The 21,426-nt window shown below is 34.6% G+C and overlaps 1 protein-coding gene and 1 pseudogene across 1 annotated transcript in view; one reads left to right on the top strand and one right to left on the bottom strand.

Moving 5' to 3' along the window:
- Positions 1–21,426, bottom strand: part of ERBB4 (erb-b2 receptor tyrosine kinase 4) — a 1,131,344-nt gene that overhangs the window by 682,667 nt on the left and 427,251 nt on the right. The window contains exon 2 of the mRNA XM_060152176.1: positions 14,053–14,204. Coding sequence (XP_060008159.1) covers positions 14,053–14,204 — 152 coding nt within the window. The remainder of the gene's footprint in view (positions 1–14,052; positions 14,205–21,426) is intronic.
- Positions 16,053–21,426, top strand: part of LOC132521910 (NAD-dependent protein deacetylase sirtuin-7-like) — a 78,200-nt pseudogene continuing 72,826 nt past the window's right edge.

Raw genomic sequence — 21,426 nt, 5'->3', positions numbered from 1 at the left:
TTTTATGATGGAGACAGTGTTTTACAGTTGAATGGATGTGAGATTTGGAGACAGAGATCTGGATTCATGTCTTGGCTACATCCCCCTTTTTGCTGTGTTTGACTTTGATAGACTCTGTCTTTCTCTGCAAAATGTTGATAATAATGGCAATGTCATTGTATTATCATGAATATAAAGTAAGAAACACTCAGGGAAGGTAAGAGAATTAAATAACATTCACTGGGTGCCTACAATATGCCAGGCTCTTTAAATTCATCTTCTCTTTTTTGCTGCTGTATGGTACCAATGGCCCAGTGCCTGGAATATACAAGGTGTTCAATTAAGAGTTCTATTTTCCCCATCTAACAAAGCACCCCATTATATTGTTAGAATGCTCTAATTGTTAGCAAAATTTTTATTTTAAGCTAAAATCTGTCTCCTTTTAACTTCTGCCTAATTCTGTCTTCTGGAACAACTCAAAACTAAGCCACTCCCTTTTCTATGAGAGACCTTCAAATATCTGAAAACAATTACCATGTTTTTCTTTCGTCCTTTTCTCACCAGGGTCAACACACCCACTTCTTTCAACTGTTACTTTTGAGGCATGGCCTTCTGGAAACATACTGTCCCAAATGCCTATTATAGACACGATCTAAGCCAGTCAATTATATCCTTAAACTTAGGGCCTTTATCTGAACATAATAGTCCAAATGCAGTTTAAAAAAAGGTTGTTGAATCTGTGCTGAGCAGCTTACTGACCAATGAATTAGACTATCCTTTTAGCAGTATTTATGCTAGCAGGATACATACTTTTTTTTTTTTTCCTCACATGTATACTGAGGGAGGGCACTAAAACACATGACATGGTTAAACAATTAAATATCATAAAGACTAGATCTATTTTTGTTGGAGAACATATTGTGACAATTCGTTTCGAAGTTTCCTTTTCAGTTAGCCACAGATATAGTATGAGTTCTATGATGACAATGTAGAAGACATTAATGGGGCTTAATTATCTATAAAGGTAAACTTTTTTATGAGTTCTTAAGTGATTGTCTTCAGAATGTTCTGAGTTTAAGGTCTGTCAGCTACTGATGCATGACCTGAACAAGTCAGTTAACCTTTCTGTGTCTCAGTGCCCTCATCAGTAAAACGGAAGTGTCCTGCTATTTCACAGGGGCAGTGAGAATCACTCAATTAAAAAGACACTGTGCATAAACACGAAGATACCAAGGCAAAAAGTGCCTTATAAATCTTGAATAGAGGACTCAATGTTTTTTAAGGTGAAGCTCTCCCACTCAAACTATTAAAAATCTAAGCAATTTGGAAAGCACAGTGGAGTCCATTTAACACATGCTTTGCTTATTAGTATATTCCTGTACTTCTGGCTTCCTCTCAGCTCACCAAAATCCACCCTGTCCCCAGACTTTTATTTATTGCTTACTCCTCTTTTCTTCTAAGCTTTTTAATATGGTCTATCCCTTTGTAAAGAACACAACTTCTTTCCTTTTACCATATTCCTCTCTATTTGCATCACACGTTAGTTAACTTGTTCCCTCTGCTTCCTTAGGAAGGACATTTGATTGCTGACCCCATGAGTGCTCACACCTTCCCTACATCCTGCTTCATGGGGAATAATAAAGCAGAGGCTGTTGCAACTGTCTCACTGAAACATAATAAGAACTGAGGACAAAATGCCCAACTAAGTCACACTCCATTGACATCTGATTGTCCTTTAACTGATAAGAAGGAAAATCAAAATGGGACTTTTCCAAAGCAGATTTATCTGTGAATTTTGTCACCAGGAATGCTTTCAAATTAGTTCCTGACATAAAAATGCAGCTTCCCATCTTGATTCTCAATGTGTTATAATTACAGTCAACAAACACAAGGTTAAGCCAAGCACTTAACAACTAGGTTATTGTCCCCAAAGGCTTAAGTGCAACTAATCATTTGGTGAGCTTAACTCCTTATTTGCTGAACCTAATTGCAGAGTTTGAAATAAATGCGGCAGTCACCTAGTCTTTGCAAATGAAAGTTTTCTTGATAAATGCTTTACTAACACTTCCATTCTCTGGCTATTCTCCTAGTCGACATTTGACTGAGTCCTGACAGAGTACCTTAGTTGGGATGCAAAGCACATTTCCATTGAGAAAGTCTTCCTGAAAAACTGATAGAAATTCAAGAAAGCTGCCACCAGATATCTTCGGCAACAACTGGCTCTCCTTCCTTTGTCCCTGTTACATCCAGGACAATACATTTGCCTAAGTACCTAAATTTGAGATCTCAGAGTCTTTTTGTATACTTCTCACCCACAACCTCTATATTCAGTTAGTCATTAAGTCCTATGAAATCTATCTTCACAATGATTATTGAATGTATCTCATGCTTTCAACTGTCACAGCAACCAACTGGTTCCAGGCTCTCATCAACCTAATAATCAAAACTTCAGATATCGAAATAACTCCATACTGCCACAAGGTTGAGTTCCCCAAATAATACTTTCATGTTAATAACTTGTCTTGTCTTTTTTTCGGGCCTCTCACTGTTGTGGCCTCTCCCGTTGTGGAGCACAGGGTCCGGACGCACAGACTCAGTGGCCATGGCTCATGGGCCCAGCCGCTCCGCGGCATGTGGGATCTTCCCGGACCGGGGCACGAACCCATGTCCCCTGAATCAGCAGGCGGACTCTCAATCACTGCGCCACCAGGAAAGCCCCAACTGGTCTTGTCTTAAAGGCTCACCACAATTTGGTCCTGTCTCCCTTTCCTACCTTAACGTCCTACCACCTCCATATTTCTGTTGCATCTCAACTCCTTCCCCTATGCACATAATAATTCTTCTTTTTGTCTTTTTTAGCCTCCACATTTGTATACTGAATTAAAAAATGGAGGAAATTTTCCAAGTAAAAGTACATCTAGAATTCCTTCTCCATTTCCTCTATTCTTTTATAACTCTTTATAACTCTTATTATTTTTTCACAACTAACAAGTTTTATTTCCTCTACGAATTTTTTAAAAGACTCTATGTACTATTTTCTGTCTGAAGTTTAGGTTTACAACAAAAAGGAGCAGGAGACAGAGATTTCTTATATATCCCTTGCCTCCACACATGCATAACTTCCTCCACTATCAATATTACTCACAGAATGCTTTTTTTTCTTTTTTTTAAACAAAGGATGAACATACATCATCCCACATAATCTTCCAAAGTTCATAATTTACCTTAGGGTTGACTGTTGGTGTTTCATATTCCATGTGTTTGGACAAAGATATAATGACATAATTATAAAAGTATATAAAAGTATACAAAAGTACAATACTCATCATTATAGTATCATACAGAGTGTTTTCACTGTCCTCAAAATCCCCTGTGATCTGCCTATTCATCTCTTCCTACCTCTCCTGGTTGCACTAGCAACCACTGATTTATTTATTATCTCCACAGTTTTGCCTTTTCCAAAATGTCATGTAGTTGGAATCATATAGCCGTCTCACAGTCCCTGGATAGTTTGCTCTGTATTTTCAGTCTTTGTCCTCCTTGCTTTTCAGTCTTTGAGGATTCTGCTGACATATCCTCTAACTCAGAGATTGTTTCCTCAGCCATGCCCAGTCTACTAATAAGCCCATCAAAGGCAATCTTCAGTTCAGTCACATTGTTTTTTGTTTGTTTGTTGATCTCTAGCATCTCTTTCTGCTTCTTTCATTTTTTTAAATATTGATTTATTTTATTTATTTATTTTGGCCATGCCAGGTTTTAGTTGCGACCCGCAGGATCTTTAGTTGCAGCGTGCGTACTCAGTTGCGGCATGCAGACTCTTAGTTGTGGTATACAAACTCTTAGTTGCAGCATGCACGTGGGATCTAGTTCCCTGACCAGGGATCAAACCCAGGCCCCCTGCATTGGGAACGCAGAGTCTTATCCACTGGACCACCAGGGAAGTCCCTGGTTCTTTCTTAATATTTCCTTCTCTCTGTTTACTGTGACCATCTGTTCTTGTATGCTGTCTACTTTATCTACTAGAGCACATAGAGTATTAATCACAGTTGTTTTAAACTCCTGGTCTGATAATACTTGCCATGTCTGGTTCTGATGCTTGTTCTGCATCTTCAAAATGTGTTTTTTGCCTTTTGGTATGCCTTGGAATTTTTTCTTGACAGTCAGGCATGGTGTGTTAGATATATAAAAGGAGGTGGTGTAAGTAGGCCTTTAGTAATGTGGTGAGGAGACAGGAAGTGTTCTATAGTCCTATGATTAGATCTCAGTCTTTTAGTGAGCCTATGCCTCTGAACTGTGAACTCCACAAGTGTTTCTCAGTTTTTTATCTCCCCCTTTTGGTGGGACAGGATGGCTAGAGTGGGGTGGAGTTGGGTATTTCCCTTCCGGGGTCAGTAAGGCTCTGATAATACCTAGCAGGTTAGGCTCTAGTTAACTAATTTCCCTTGAGGGCAGGCCTTTTAAGAAGAATGACATGCATTTCAAAATAGTTCCTTTTCCCGTCTCTCTGCCAGAAGCCTAAGGGGATTTTTCTCCCACTTTACTGTGGAAATTCATTGAACTTCTGGAGGTAAATCCCACAGTATTGTGGAGGCTCCCTTATGACTGGGTGCCCCTGAAGAGTTGTTGATTTTTCAGTCTCTTCAGCATTTTTATTTATTGTTGGGACAGAGTGGTGACTTCCAAGCTCCTTACATGTGGAACAGGAAACCAATTCTATGAATCTTTTTGTGACACCTGCCCCAAACACATCTAAATACATAATATTCAATCATCCATTATTTATATTATGCATTTTTGTGTGTGTGCCAGGCAGGGTGCTAGGTGCCAGGAACATAAAGAAGGACAAAATATAGTCCTTGATCTTATGGGGGCTAGAGTCCATTCTGGGAATGTCTGTGACATTTACTACCTGTACTACATTTTCAGCATTTATAAGGTTTGGGCTAGGAACTGTTAACTTATAGTTCTATACTTCTTTGTAAAACACAGTACAACAACTTAGTAAGAATTGGCAGTCAATAAAGATGTGCTAAGTGAATATTTTTTTTATTATAAAATCTAAATAGTGAAGTAGATAAATTTGTCTCAAAACATTTTTGTAGGGCTTTCCTCATTCTATCAGCTACCTGCACCAAGTAAGACTGGGTCTGTTCAGGGTCCCCAACCACAGTGGCTCTCCCAAGGCCCACCTTCTGCCACAATCAATCTAGTTCTGAAATTTAAAACAAAACTTTTTTTTCTATAAAAATCTATTTCCCTTGTTTCAAGTTTTCTAAAAACCTGTTCTCTCTAAGTAACAGCTTTGGTAAATAGTGGGCAGTAGCAAGACAAGGTGCAAATGTCTGAACTCTGAAGTGAAAGAACTGGGTCAAAATTCTGGCTTAGCTGTGCGGCCCTGAAAAAGTCACTACGTTTCATCACTTACAAAAGGAGAAAGGGCTTCCCTCGTGGAGCAGTGGTTGAGAGTCCGCCTGCCTGCCGATTCAGGGGACACGGGTTCGTGCCCCGGTCCAGGGAAGATCCCACATGTCCGCGGAGCGGCTGGGCCCGTGAGCCATGGCCACTGAGCCAGCGCGTCTGGAGCCTGTGCTCCGCAATGGGAGAGGCCACAACAGTGAGAGGCCCGCGTACCACAAAAAAAAAAAAAAAAAAAAGAACTGGAGAAAAATAAAGCTAATGAAAATGTACATAATTATGAATTTCTTTTAAAAAGGTTTTATTTGATTATATTCCAGTGTTTGGAAATTAGAAGTAAAAGGTAGCCCACTGCCAAAACGCTCCTAGTTAGTTTTAAAAACTCACATAAATATCCTTTGTTCTCTCTCTTTGAACCAAGGTCTTTGCTACTTATAAATAAAAAAGGTGAAGAAATAACCTTTATACACCCAATTCCCCTGAGCAAAGAGTATCTAAGAATCATAGAGTGAGATGGGTTTTTTATTTGCATTTTTCTCTAATTAAGGTTGAGACAAGCCTGTAAATTAATTATACTCACCATTTAAGCCAAATTTAAATACCACAACCTCCAAAAATATTTAAAAATCCTCTGCATCTGCTCAGCATCTTAATAAATTCATTTTTAATTTAAGTATATTTGCAACAAGGGCATTTTTTTTTCCTGGAGAATGCATTACAATGTAGGGACTTTAAAAAAAACTTTTATTAAGCAGTTTCATTTTTAATAATATTCTCTTAGAAACATTATATAGGGCTAGCATTTTACACTAATTTGACTCAGTCCTAGAAAATAATGGCTCATTAATATTTATATATATGTATGAATTGTCACTAATTTATATTTATAATATATATGCTTGTATATGTAACAGAATTATAAATTATACTGTTCTATCTCTTATTTCTATTTTCCCATACTCCTTCAAATATTCAGTTTCTACTAAATATATATTTTTTTATAGATACTATGGAATTTATTTTGTTTTTAATATTTTTAAGATATAGAGAAAACTGTCAAATATATATATTATTTAATATTTCACTTAAATGATTAAGAAAAAAGTTTCAAAAATATGCTTATATAACTGCCAAAGTGAGAATATAGACACATTTCATCTTTTGATTTTTCATGTAGAACTGCTGAAATGCATCAGGATTTTGAATCAGATTAAATAGTATTTAACCTCTGAGAAAAAAGATATATTTTTCCAGGCCAAGTGTAAATTGCACAGCTTTTTCAATTGCAATACAAGTTCTATGATTAGATTTAGTACAAAATCAAGTTTCAATTTAAGAGCCAGCTGTAAATATATGCGTATAAAATTGCATATGTAGTATGTTTAACAGTCCTAGAAATAGCTTTCAGAAACTATCAAAGATTTGAAAATTTCATTTAACCCAGAATGTCTGCTTTGGCCCAACAAACATCTTAAAATACTATTCTCTCAACTTCATTTTTAGTATTCTCTATCTCACCCAGCTAAGATTTCATCAACTAAAGACAGCAAATATGTTATATTTTACCACAAATGTAGTTTTACACAAAATTCAAACAGAAAGAGAAATTAAGAAGTTATAACACCGTATCTTACTTCACTGCTTGTTTAGCTGACATGTATTTCTTGAAGGTGCAATTTCTTTGAACCTCATGACAGTTCTAAGTATTCTGAATGTTGTGCTTCATAGTTTTTTCTTGCCCTCTGTCCCAAGTAGGGACACAGAAAACAAAACAAAACAATATTTTGTTAAATGAGAAAATAGTTATAGGATACAAATACTTGATATAGGAATCTTACTTATTTGTCCACCATTTAATGGAGTTACAAATATATCACTTATTTATCTTACAAAGCTATTCAGGAAAACTTAAATTCGGGCTTGTTCTCCCTTTCTATATAATCCAATTAAAATATGTGTACAATTGAAATAGATATGCTGATTTGGAAAATGTTGTCCTCATATTTTAGGTAAATGTGAATATAATACATGTGGACCCACCTTTACTATGCCATAGATGTTTAACTTAACTGGTGTTTTCCTCTTCAATTTTTAATGATTCTAGAATATCACTACTTTTCTCATCTTGATTCCAATCAATCTTTCCAACACAATCTCACACAAGTCATTCTATCTGGTATGTAATGATCTAAAAACAAACATGAATAGGCAGTGATAGCTCCTACTTTTTCTTTTTTTTATAGCCACACCCTATAAAAAAGAATCTGTGCCCTCGGCAGTGAAAGCACGGAGTCCTAACCACTGGACCACCAGGGAATTCCCGATAGCTACTATTTAAGCAAACTATTCAATAAAGCATTTTCTAACCCAAAGAAATAAAGTATTTTGTAAATTATCTATTTTAAGAATGAATTTTTCAGTGTAGGGTTTTGCTAAATCATACTACACAGCAGACAGTTTAGCGCAGGCAGAGTTCAATGTGAGTGAGTAGGATATTGAAACAACACAAAACAAATACAAACCTCCACCATACACTGTTGGATTTAATTTTAGTCATCTGCTTTGAACTGCCAGAGGAGAATAAAAGGTAGGTCTTGAAGCTAGAAGTGGACTGAAATGTAAATATTTCAGGATTTTATATTGAGCATGACTAGTTGTTCATTCTTACTGGAAACAGCTATGAAATAGGCAAAAGCAGGGTTGCTTGTTGCAACCTGAAACTCATTATTGCCAAGCATCATCCTTGATTTACTGTAACAAAACCATGCTGATGAAGCCAAGGTCTTAGGTTCCAGTGAGCCAGTCTGCATCTTGCAGTCTCTTATTTGCAGATTTATCTGCCTTTCTGCAAATATTTGTCCTTAGAAGAGTAACTATGCGTAAGTATGAAAATGAAGTAATGTATAATAGGTCCATTACCAGCACGGGGAAAATGATGCAAATTTCATGTCCTATGGAGAGTGGTTGAAAAAGCAACATCCTCATACATGAAAAAAAAAATATATATATAGACACATATATATAATATATATAAAATAAAAGAGGATTATAAGTCCATAGCATTATAAAATATTATTAACTAAAAGACAAAGATAATATTTGAATTTAAGAATAGGACTTTTCTTTAGTAAAGAAAAAATGAACTATTTATATGATTTCTATAAAGAAATAACACAAGTTTTATTTTTCAAAAATAGACAGTGTTAGATGGCACTGTTTCTCATATACTCAAAAAACTCCCTATAGCTCTGTCAAATATACAATAAAAGAAGACTTGTTTTTTTCAAAATTTGTTGCATTCCCATTGCAACATGTGTTATTCATTACCTGAGAGTAGATACTTTTAAAAAATTTTTGCTTTAAAAAACTATACTTTCTGACTCTTTCAAAGTCATTGCCTTTTGCTACCAATAACAGAATATTAATGCTGCTCTTTGAAAAGATATCTTAATGTATCAATTTATTTTATTTATTTTTCAGTAATAAAAGACATGTTTAATCATTAAGATTTAAGGTTTCTAGACTGCAGCACACAGAAGTCCAATGAATTACTGGCATTGTAGTATTCCAGGTCAATGGATCAACTGTTAAATAAATGTATCTCTTCATCTCTTCTTAACATACACTTTTTCAAAAACAATTTGCAAACAACTAAATTCAAGCCACAGATTAAAAGTGATTACCTATTATAACAATGGTTGAAGATAGGTATTAACATTCCTTATATATACTCTACATTATACATCACACTGCTTTACACTTATTTGGCACTTAAAAATTATTTGCTTAAAGTGAATATATAAAACAGAGAAAATAAATTTAAAGTACAAAAGCTAGCAGGTCAGGCACCTTGTTAGAAGCTCTGAGTTACTGAATGCCAGCAGTAGCAACGAAGACCAATGGGATGACAAAGGAGAGAAACCTTCAAGAATTTTAATGAGGGTAAAAGGTCCAATGGTTCATTCCCATTACTTGCTATATTTCATCTTGTTTTAGAGAGTTCACAAAGTGTAAGACAATAGTGCAAAATCTGTGATTTTTATGCCTTGCTGTTTTCTATTATAAGTCTTAACCTTGTGACGGTGATAAAGTACATAGTAAGTAAGTTTTAGGGCCTTTTTCTAGCCAACTATACAGTGTCTCAGGGGTCTAAATTTAAGCACCATTAACTAGATTTTTTTTTCCCAAAAAAGAAATATAAAAACTTGAGGTTACAACAAAGCTGGGTTAAAAGGTGTATACAGAGATAAGCATCAAGTTTGATATAATAAAACCATCTTGAAAGAAGGCATTTCAAAGTATTTTAATAACATATATCTAACAAAGATTGAGAAAGTATCTACAAAACATTACAGGGTTGTTGGGTGTTTTTGATTATATATAAGCACATCTTCAATCCAATTTCAAAGGCCCACTTCTGCTGTGTTCTTGAGATCTTGGGAGATATACTAGATAAGATATTTTAGTATCAGTGAAAGAAAACAAACCTATCTAGTTTAAGAAAAAAAAGGGAAATCACTTCAAGGCTACTATCAAGTTCCAAGAGTATCCTATTGACCCAATGGCTGTAATGCAACCAATCTTCAGAAGCAGATTGGAACCTGGAAATGAATGGCTTCCTCATTATTAATTTGGGGTGAACGATCTCTTTCTCTGGTCTCTATGTCATTTTCAGTGTGTTGGCTCCATTCTGCTGTTTTCACAGCTCTCTCTGACACTCAAACAATGAGGAAAAAACAGCTGTGTTCTGGTACCCAAGTGGTCAAGAAGCTAACTAATATACAAACTGAATGGTCTTAGTCAAAATTCCAAATCCTCATGGGAATGGATTCTGATTGACCCAGCCTGTGTCTTATGCCCACACATGTGACCTGTGGAGCTGTCACACTGAAATAACATGAGGAGGGTCCCACATATTTATCTAGGAAACATACCACATATAAAACAGCGATTTATAATTATTATTAAATATTAAGAATAACACATTTGTCCATTAAACAAAGACTTAATGAAAACCTACTACATTTTAGGCACCATTCTAGACATTGACTATTCAGATAGTAAAAGAGGTAAATAGAGTATATGGTTAAACTGCTCTCGTGAATCACAGAAACTAGAGTGGTTTCTTACAAAGCGAACAACAAAAAAACACTATGACCTTGCTAGTAGAGACGAAAATAAGGATGGAAAATATTTTTAAAACAAAAATACTTTCTTAATTTCTTAAAGACAGAAATAAATTCCAAAATGAAATTTAAAATCCCTATCTATGATGTCTTTCTAAACACCTTATAGATATGGGTCATTCTTAGAGGAAGGGAAATTACACATCTCTATAAAAAGCGGCTCAATGAATTACAGTTCTATAAATATATGTGAGGGCTATGTAATCCATAGGATAAGTTAATGGAAGTTTACTATTCACTCATACAATTCAAAATTTATCATAAATGATAGCATAATGCAACATAACTAGATTTCCTTTATACGGGCTCTATTTATCGCAATGTGTCAATATCGAACAGATTATGTACTTTGGAAGGAAGCTACTAAAAACACAAATGAACCATAATGTAGTTATCAGAAGGAATTAAATTTTATATTAAACAGAGAGCTTTTAGCATATTCTAAGGTATAGTTAGAAATAATGGCTCATCCAGTTCAGTAGAATGAAGATTTCAACTAATAGTCCTAACTTTCAGGGACTCACCAAAAAACAGAGAATGGGAATCCAGAGAGTTCTGTCCTAGGACCACTTGTTGGACTTACACTTGTCAATCTCCCTTGACTATTTCATCTTATCCCCAAATGCTAATTTGTCATTTGGGTGCTGATGTTTCCTAGATATTTATCTATATTATAAGGGTCTCTATCTCTCCAATTTAATATTTTATTCCATCCCCCAATTTATCTTCATCCACACTATACTATAAGTTCCATGAGAGGAAGAACCCTGTTTGATTCATTTAAACGCATGTGTACAGTATCTAAAGCAATAACACTAGGTACACATTTATTAACTCTGACTTAGGGCCTTCTTTCTAAGCCTTAACTTATATTACTCCCATTGGAATGCCCTCCCACCCACCCACTTTGTGAGCCTCTATTCATTTTCTCATGACTCAATCTAAGCATGTTTCTGATGAAATCTTTCCTGAATCCTTCAGAATTACCCATTCCTTTCTTTGCCCAGCGCCCACACTTACCATTAACACAAGACCATGCTTTCATTCTGATTCTGGCTTCTTATTTCAGTCTTGGCAACTAAAAAATTTTGTATGTGCATATATATGTATACATGCACACACACTCATACATGCAGTAATTATTTATTACACATCTGTAACCCTCTAAAAGACTGCAAGATTGTTGAAACCAAGAACAATAGATTACTTGCTATTGTATCCTCGGGCTAAGACCATTTGCTGAGTAAATGAATACATGTCACTATTAGAAATGATTATTTTCCAAAGTATAAGCTCTTATTAGTAAGTCAAAAACAAAACCTATTATAGTTATCATTAAACAAACATTAAAATTGAGATATGTGCATGAGTTAGTACAAAGTTTATATGAATTTTTAGAGATGCTTCTTAGGAGCCAATAATTACTTTTTTAAAGAAATAACTTATTTCTTGCTCCAAGTACAAATCTTGGTCCTCCTTATTTTATTCTTTCCCAAATCTGTTCATTCTATTAACTTATTTTTTTTTTTACTTCAGAATAGTTCCTAAAAATATAGAATATCCAATGGTATAGACCATGATGCCCAAAGATTTATATGCTACTTTCATATTTCTAAGATTAAAATTGACTAAAGTCAATTTTTGATCATTCTGTTACCTTATAAAAGATTAAGAATGATAAAATAATAAAATATGTAATAAGACAATTTTATGTTATTTATTTTAAAGACTGTCATAGTACTCATGCTATTTTTTGTTAAGCCAGTGAAATCTAGAGCAAACAAAGCAAGGAAAGAATAAGAAGAAAAACTAACATCTTAGATTGCCTTTTAAAATTTTCTCATATTATTCTGTTCTAATAGACCATTTAACCCATTTCCTCTGTTTTAGAATTCAGCTCTTACTTTTCCTTTTTACAACATCATTGAGTTTCTTGGCATTTCTAACTAAATCTACAAATCAGCTCATATACCATCAAGTTTTTATTTTGATTTTGAAGAATAAATTCTATCTGAAAATAATCAAGACATGTTAGAATCTTGCAAACAAATTTTAATAACTAATACTCAGATGCACTGCTATGAAGAGGTTGTTCTAGGATAGCTTGTATGTGTTCATTTCTTGAAACGGTAGTCCAAAATAGAAAAAAAAAAGTGCTAAGTTCTTTTTAGGTCTTCTCACTCAAGGCTTCAGATAAATTTTTACTATCTACTCTTGATAAACAAAGATGTCATAATTAAACACCATAGCTAATACAAGCTACATAACCTGTAGAATTAGAGTTCTATCAACCAAACAATACTATATGGAAACACCTTGATATGGAAATTCCCTATATCAATACTAGTATGATAGTCATTTTAAAAGCAGATATCATGTCTTAGTGTTATTTAAGTTTTGAGGTGGTACATTTTCTGAGGTTGTTATCACTTCTAGACATTTTTATTACATTCAAAGTATTTCAAAAATGACTTTTACTTCTTATCTAAGTATGGAATGATTAGAAGTATCATAGTTCTCTAATTTACTATCTACTAAATAGTTTACTGTATCAGTATTCAAAACATTATTTACATCTTTATTTATATAAGACAGTGCTCCTGAGAAGTCTGTAAATAATATTGAAAATAAGATTGAATATATTCTAGGGATGCTATTATTTAAAATAATCTTATTAATTCTTTTATGAAGAATAAATTATTAGTTATACAAAACACTGCATCCTCATCTCACTTCGTCAAAGTCTCTTCGAAGTTCAGATTTTCCTATACCTGTTCCGGATGAAGCAAAACTTAAGAAACTGTAGGCATTAAGTACTAATAACAGGTTTAACAGAATAAGGATAAATGAGAGCCCCAAAAACAAGTCTGTAAAAGGACTCGTCTCTGGGTAACTTCATATATGCACGTATGCGTTTATATGCATGCATATATCAACTTATATAAGTACTTGTGATTTCCTATGACTCTCAATAATTTGTTGGTTTTCAAAAACTGATGTCATTTTTCTTCTAAAGTTAACAGTATTACTCTCATTATGGTAATATGAAATAGTTTAAAATTTCCAAAGTGACAGAATGGGGCAGAAAAGGAGATTACTAGCTAAAGTTACCAATTCTTATCTGATTGGTCCTCTGATGCTCCTAGCCCACAGTCTAAAGTTTTCCTCTTGCCCGCCATTCAGAAAAAGACACACTTGCTAGAAGTCATGTCCTACACCCTGACAGAATCTTCTATCAATCTTAGGGCAACAGTAACTGTTCTAAACTAGGGTGTCAATCATGATGCCATTGGTACTCTTTTTCTTTTCCTGGGTGTGCCTTGGCATCTCTTCTCTTCTACATGTCTACAGTCATGAACACTGCCAGGCAGGGCAGATGAACATAACCATCATGTACAAGAAGCTGGTCTGTCTTTTGCATTGTGACACCACTGTGCATTTACAAAGAAAGAAGAGAAAGAGACAGCTTTACCCGCAGAAAAGAGAGGTCCCGGTTGTGCTCGATGCTGGTTATCTCCAGGTTGCCCATGACTACCTCACAGTTCTCATAGTATTTACGCAAGGCTCGGTACTGCTGTTCCAGGTCAGAGAGAGAGCTCAGCTTATTCTCTGTTCCTGCGCACACTGCCAAGACAAGAAAAAACATGGGAAGTTATGTAAACTTTATATGACATGCACCATGACAATATTTCCCTCAACTCTCTTCCACAACAATCTACTCCAATTCCCTGAATTAAAATATTTTGAATGTTATTAAGACCCATAACCCAAACACTGATAAATATCTTCACTTTTATTTTCTCCAACTTTACTGCATTATAATTGACATATAACATTATGTAAGTTTAAGGGGTACACATGCGGTATTGATACATTTATATATTGCAAAATGATTACCACCATAGCATTAGCGAACATCACCATCATGTCACCTGATTACCATTGGGGTGTGTGTGTGTGTGTGTGTGTGTGTGTGTGTGTGTGTGTGTGTGGTGAGAACATTTAAGATTTACTCTCCCAGCAACTTTCAAGTATATAATACAGTATTGTTAACTATAATCACCGTGTTACACCCAAACTTATTCATCTTATAACTGGACGTTAGTACTTTTTGACAAAAATCTCCTCATTTCCTCACCCCCAAGTCCCTGGTAACCACCATTCTTCTCTTTGTTTCTATGAGTTCAGCTTCTTTAGATTCCACATATAAGTGACATCATACATTCACATTCATAAAATGTATGTACTAACCACAGAGAGTAAGAAAGCATGGGTTCCACAGAAACATATAGCAAGGAGATAAACTTAAAATAATCACATTTGCTGTGGGCATATAAAGCATGTAAATACATTTAATTTCACTCAAACAAGATTTTCTTTCAAATTTATAATTTACTCTATTTTCTACATATGGAAGTAAATCAAAATCAAAAGATGATAAAAGTAACAATTTTATTTAAAAAATATTTTTGTATTGCAAAGTAATCTGATCTTAGTAAATTTTCTACAGTATTAAAACTTATGCTTTAAGCCCTCAAAAATGCTACCTTTTAAAATAAAAATATTAAACAACTTAGACTGAAACATTTATACACTACAAACAATATGTACTGAATTATAAACTTTTATCATATCAACTGTGTCGTTGTGTATTCATTAGTGTTCTGAGGTAAAATAGACTGTTTGTTAATAAATGTTCTCAATCTGCCATCTTTGGGGGGTGGATTTTGAATGTTTATATATAAGCTCAAGAGTATACACACATCTGTGTTTTTTAGGTTGTGTGTGTATGTATCTTTCCTCTCCTCCAGAAGTCAGAGTTTTAGTTATTACTTCTCATGGTTTGCATAGCTACCTGAACAATTTAATGCACCAACTCTACCATTTAATGCACCAATTCTAATCTTCAATAGACTGAAAAAACTCTATTATGATAAGTGTGTAAAGTTAAAAAAATGAATTGTGAATGAAACATCTTTGAGTACGTTACATGGTATACACCAAACTTAGGACAAGATACATGCAGTAAACACTGAAGACACTAGAAAAAGAGCTTAGTAATGATGTCAAATATACATTTGTGTGTCATCTCCACAGGAATGACAAAGAAGACATGAGGCTTGATGTGGTGCTCAAGGGGATAAGTTTCAATACAGAAAGGAAAAAAAAAATCTAGATTGGTATATTCTAAATAATTAGGGTCACCATAAAGCCTGTTTTTGCCTATTGACACATCAAAAATAACAAAAATCTGGATCTAAAAGTCTTGAAGAATAACATAGACCTCTAACCATAGTGGAAGTTCATTATAAAAACCAAAATAAAACACAAATGTTTCTTGTCTGGATTTCTAAACCTCATCAAACAGTATATTTTCTAGAAATACTCTTTTATAAGTGGAATTGTGTCCCTCTAAGAGATATACTGAAGTCCTAACCCCTGGCACCTGTGAATGTGACCTTGTTTGGAAATATGGTTTATGAAATTAAGGTAGGATGAGTACGTTAGAATAGGCTCTAACCCAATATATTCAATGTCCTTCTAAGAGGAAAACACCCTGTGAACATCAAGACGCACAGGGGGAAAGCCATGTGACCACAGAGGCAAAGATGGGAGTGATGCAGCTGCAAAACAAGGGATGCCAGCAACTGATGGCCAACACCAGAAGCTAGGAAGAGGCAAAGGAAGATTCTACCATGGGTCTCAGAGGGAGCTTGACCTTACTGACACCTTGATACTAGACTTTTAGCCTCCAGAACTGTGAAAGAATAAATTATTATTGTTTTAAGCCATCTAGACTGTGGTACTTTGTTAAAGACGCCCTAGGATATACAATCTTCAGACTATTTCTACCTGAAATCTCACATTTAAAGAAACATTAAAAATCACTTCCATACTCCAGGGTTCGATTAGTTTATCACCTTGAAGTTACTCTCCCCATTCTCCCTTCTGAATGTCAGAGTCCTCATACACCATGCTGGAACTCATTTGTTGCCCTTGAGAATATACTTTTTGTAGTGATAAGGATGGATACAAAGACTTCTAGAATCCTCAATATCCATTCTCTTCTTCCTTCACAGTAACAGACTGCACAGTTTTAGCTGGGCTTGTGGCCACCCCAAATAAAGATTACATTTCTCTGCTCCTCTTGGAGGTAAACTTTGCAGGGGACTAAGTTCTAACATGTTGTATGACACTTTCCCAGAACTTTATTTAAAACATGGTTGGAGCCTAACTTTGACTCCTTTCTTTCCCATACCTTCCTCCAATCTGCTGCCTGGAATGGAGATGTGATGGTTAAAACTTGAACCGCCATCTTGGAGCATAAGAATGAGGCACACACCAGAGACTGGCTGAGAAATGAGCTAAAGGAACCAGGATTTTCAAACAAACCTGTTCACATGTTTATTAATCATGTTTATTATCATTAACATCAAGATAATAGTGAAAAGAAAAAAGATAATAGTGAATATTGGTCCTGGCTGCTAAAATATTATACGTAGGAAGGATTAAATTCAAATTAAGTTATATGCTTCTGACCTTAAGTAATTTTAACTATTCTGTCTTGTTGTTTAACTGAATTTATTCCAATCTTAATAAAACTACCAAATCATTCTTGATCATCTGAAACTTTTACTGGTTCTGTGGAAGTTTCCCTTATTACTAAAACTAACAAACATTATGAAAAAAATAAACTTCTATTGATAAGTACAGTAATATTCAACATAAGCAGGAGAACAAGAAGCAATTGATTCTAGTATATGATCCTTCTCCATCAAGATCAAAGTCCCACTTTTTTTTTTCAATAAACTGTAGAGACTCTAAAAAACACTCCTGAGCCACAATCTTTATTTTTATTGCTCACAGCAGCTTTATAACTTGTAAAATGTCTCCTGAGAAAAGGTATAATTATATGGGTTTATGAAATATAGATTTCAATTATTTTAAATTCCAAGGAGGACAAGCTTATATTTTAATGCAACTACTGATGGGGGTAATTAAGCATCGATTAAGAAACTTGCTCATCATTTCTAAAATGTATATAATGCCACATTGCAATTTATGTATCGTTTATGTTGTACAAGTTTCTTTCAGTCGGAAATAAAACCCACACTTTAATATCAATATGTAAAAATCAATATCTAAACATCTAAATGAAAAGGTTTCTAAAATATTTAGTGTATTCTGACCTTTTCTATAAAAGCTTATACAAATTTTGGGAGAAAATCTATCAATATAACTGTAATGCCTATGCATTTTTTCTTGCTTCTCATTCTGCATATATGAAAAGAATATATAATATTAAATTGTTATTATTAATTATTATTACAATAATCTGTTATATAAGAGACCTACAAAGGCTATAAACTCTTTGAAGACAGATGCAATATATTAATCATTATTTTGTATCTGCTGAGCTGTATAGCATAGTGCTTTGCAAGAAAGTTTTCTTTTTTTTTTTACATTTATAAATATATTTTATTGCATGCATTTAGTTTCACATTTTGGGGGTAATTCAATTTTTATGTGGAAAGCTTAAAGAAAATTTGAACAAAGTGAATAATTTAACTTTTACCCATAGGTGACTGCCCATTTCACAGAGGACTTCTCGCTGAATTCTGCAATTTTTCAACTGATGGGACTCAGTGATGCTCTCTCAGTAAGTGGCCCATCTGTACTCATTTGCTGGTAGCCAAGGAGGGGGCGTGGTTTCCAGTCACGTGGTGAGGTGGCCTGCAGCTTCTAGAGGGCAGAGACCATGACTTTCTCTCTAAAGTCTGGTGTATAGTAGGTGCCCCATAAAGTGAATGGGTGTGACTGAGTTAACTGATTAGCCACGCCTCTGGAAGACACTGAGTGTTTGCAGGAACTGGCAAACAATAGGGACCCCTGAGATCCCAGAGAGGGGTAAGAGGACCCCTGTCCGGGAGGTTCCACATTGCAGAACCTTTGAGCAAGTATCTGCATTTCCCACTGGTTCTGCGCACACAGGAACTTAGCTGAGTTGTTACGAATTAGGACTGACCCGGATTCTAATCTGGTCTCCACCTTTTGGTTAACCGTGTACCCAGGGACAGATGACTCTCCCTCTCTAACCCTTAGCTACTTCATCTTTCAAATGGGGTAACAATACTACCCTCGAAGGGTAGTAAGAACCAAATGAGTTATTTAATAATGTTAATTGCCATAAAAACAATTATAATTTGTATTCAGAAAATAACCCTCAATTCAGAAAAGTACCCATGTTCAATAAATGATCAGTTGTATTTTTATATACCATATGAAAAGAGAAAATTGGAATAAGTATATTTAAAAATATCTTTCAGTAACAACAAAAAATCATACAGTAAACAAATTCTAAATAATCAGAATACTCTATTCTCCAAACATTCTGATTTTTGGAGTTTTTACTATACATGGTTCCAGTTAGGAAATATTTTTGTCTCAGTGAGACTTTCCTTTATATTTATGTTTGAGTCAAGCTATCTATAACGAGTATAATACTCCTCATAACTTTCATCTTGAAAGACGGACTTGATTTTAAAAGAACTAGTTTTGATAGATGCATAAAAATCATTTGTATTTCTCTTCATGAAGCCTTCACTGAATGCCTCGCAACTTCCATTTGTCAATCGATTGTACAATCAGGCAATGTATACAAGACAATGCTTAAACCATCAAGTTTCATTGATTTCACAAAGCTGTTTATCAGACAGAATTGAAAAATCTTTTTCACCAGCCAAAACAAGTTTAACAAAATTCAGCCCCCTTTGCCAACACTATTATAAAGTCCTTAAACTAAAAGCTTACAATAATCAAGCTTCAGAAATCCCGAATTTACATGTACTCCCTAGAGTTTTCATTTCAACAGTGACTCCAGGAGTAAAGCTATATGTGAGGCCTTAATAAAATCACCAATTATTCTATTTGGTATTGATTCCATCACAAATGCAGCTATAGTTGCAAACATGAGCTTTTTAATCTTAAGATTTACATCCAACAGTGAGTGAACTACATGATCCTCATTCAGTAAAAAATTAAGACTATAATTAGGAGTTTGTAGCAATATAAAAAGGTTGGTTAACAAAATTATTCATTTATTCATGGGGCAAATATATTAGAAGCACAAAGAAGAAACATTAGCAATATCCATATTAATACTAAAAATCAATTATTGCCTCCACGCTTACGGCTGTGGAAACCAGCACTCCATTTGCTTACTCAAGATGAAAAGAGGGAAAAAAAAATTAAATCAAAATATTGCCTGACTTTCGAATCAAATGCCTATGTGAGATATTAAGAAATGAATAATTATTTATTTAGCATCTACTGTTGACCTACTAGCATGAAAAAAATGTATATTGATTAAAATGCCCAAGGTCTTTTGTAAGGGCTCATGAAGTTGTACATGGCACCTAGTAAGGAAAGCAGCAAGCAGTGTATGTAAGTTATGTATATATTGTGTATGCACCATTCAGGGACTGTCTGCATAAAAAATATTTGGTAACCTGATAAAAGTTCTCTAATATTTTTTTTTATCTGATTTAACACTAAGTACTTTCTCTTTCAGAAATGTTACCATAATAAATATGCTTTAGTTTAATGTACATTGTTGGGCATTTAAAAATCATTAAAAAATATAAAATAGTTAAAGAGAATATCGGAAGTAGCATACATTTTCAGTGACTATTGAGTGCTATTATAGTTACACAAAGAAGTTTTGCAGCTCTATGTTCAATATATATACTGAAATGGGGCCAAATTTGCTACTTCCTCTACTATAGCCATTTAATCCAAGCCATCAAGGCTATCTACCCTGGACTTTGAAAGCAGCCTCTTAACTAACTTCTTACTTTCCCTACTTGCCCCTGTTAATTCTTTGCATAGAGGCCAGAGTGATCTTTTTAAAAACATGAATCATTCACATCACTCCATCACTGAAAACAACCCTTGGCTTCTAATCACATTTCTTATAAAATCCAAACTTCTTACCATAGCCTGTAGAACGTATATTCAGATCTTTGCTCAAATGTCACTCTTTCAGAAAAGCCTTCTCTGACAATCTTATCTAAAATAGATACCAGGTTCCCATTCATCATGCTCTGTCTTCTTTGCCTTCTTTATTTTTGTTTTACTGCTATCTGAAATTATATTATACACTTGCTTGTTTACTTGTTTATTATATGTCTCTACATTAGAATGCAAGCTCCGTCGTCAGAGGCCCTTTCTCTGCTCAACACCTAAAGAGAAGACACATAGCGGACTCTCAGTCAATACATGTTGAATAAATAAAATGGACCTTGGAGAAATAATTAAGCCAGTATCAAATGCTGGTCCTTCTATTTTTAAGAGCTGAATGAACTTGAGCAAGTCACTTTGTTACTTGGAGTTATGTGGAATGAGCACTGGGCAAGGGCAGTGAAGGTCAGGATGCCATTGCTCCAACATTTCCTAGCTGTGTAAATTGGGACAATTATTTTCTTCTCATTGGGTCCAGTTTTCTCTTTTATGTTTCCTTCCAGCTCGAAAATTCTGTGATTGAATTTATTTCTAAAATACTTATTTAAAACCTACTCTACACTGTTGGGAATGTAAATTGGTACAGCCACTATGGAGAACAGTATGGAGGTTCCTTAAGAAACTAAAAACAGAGCTAACATATGAACTAGAAATCCCAGTCCTGGGCATATAGCCAGAGAAAAACATGGTCTGAAAGGATACAGGCACCCCAATGTCCATCGCAGTGCTGTTTTCAATAGTCAAGACATGGAAGTAACCTAAATGTCCATTGACAGAATGACTGGATAAAGAAGATGTGGTACATATATACAATGGAATATTACTC

This window comes from Lagenorhynchus albirostris, chromosome 6 (genome assembly GCF_949774975.1).
Source record: "Lagenorhynchus albirostris chromosome 6, mLagAlb1.1, whole genome shotgun sequence".
NCBI lineage: Eukaryota > Metazoa > Chordata > Mammalia > Artiodactyla > Delphinidae > Lagenorhynchus > Lagenorhynchus albirostris.
The sequence above is the reverse complement of the archived record's forward strand: the minus strand, read 5'-3'. Positions and strand labels throughout refer to the sequence as shown.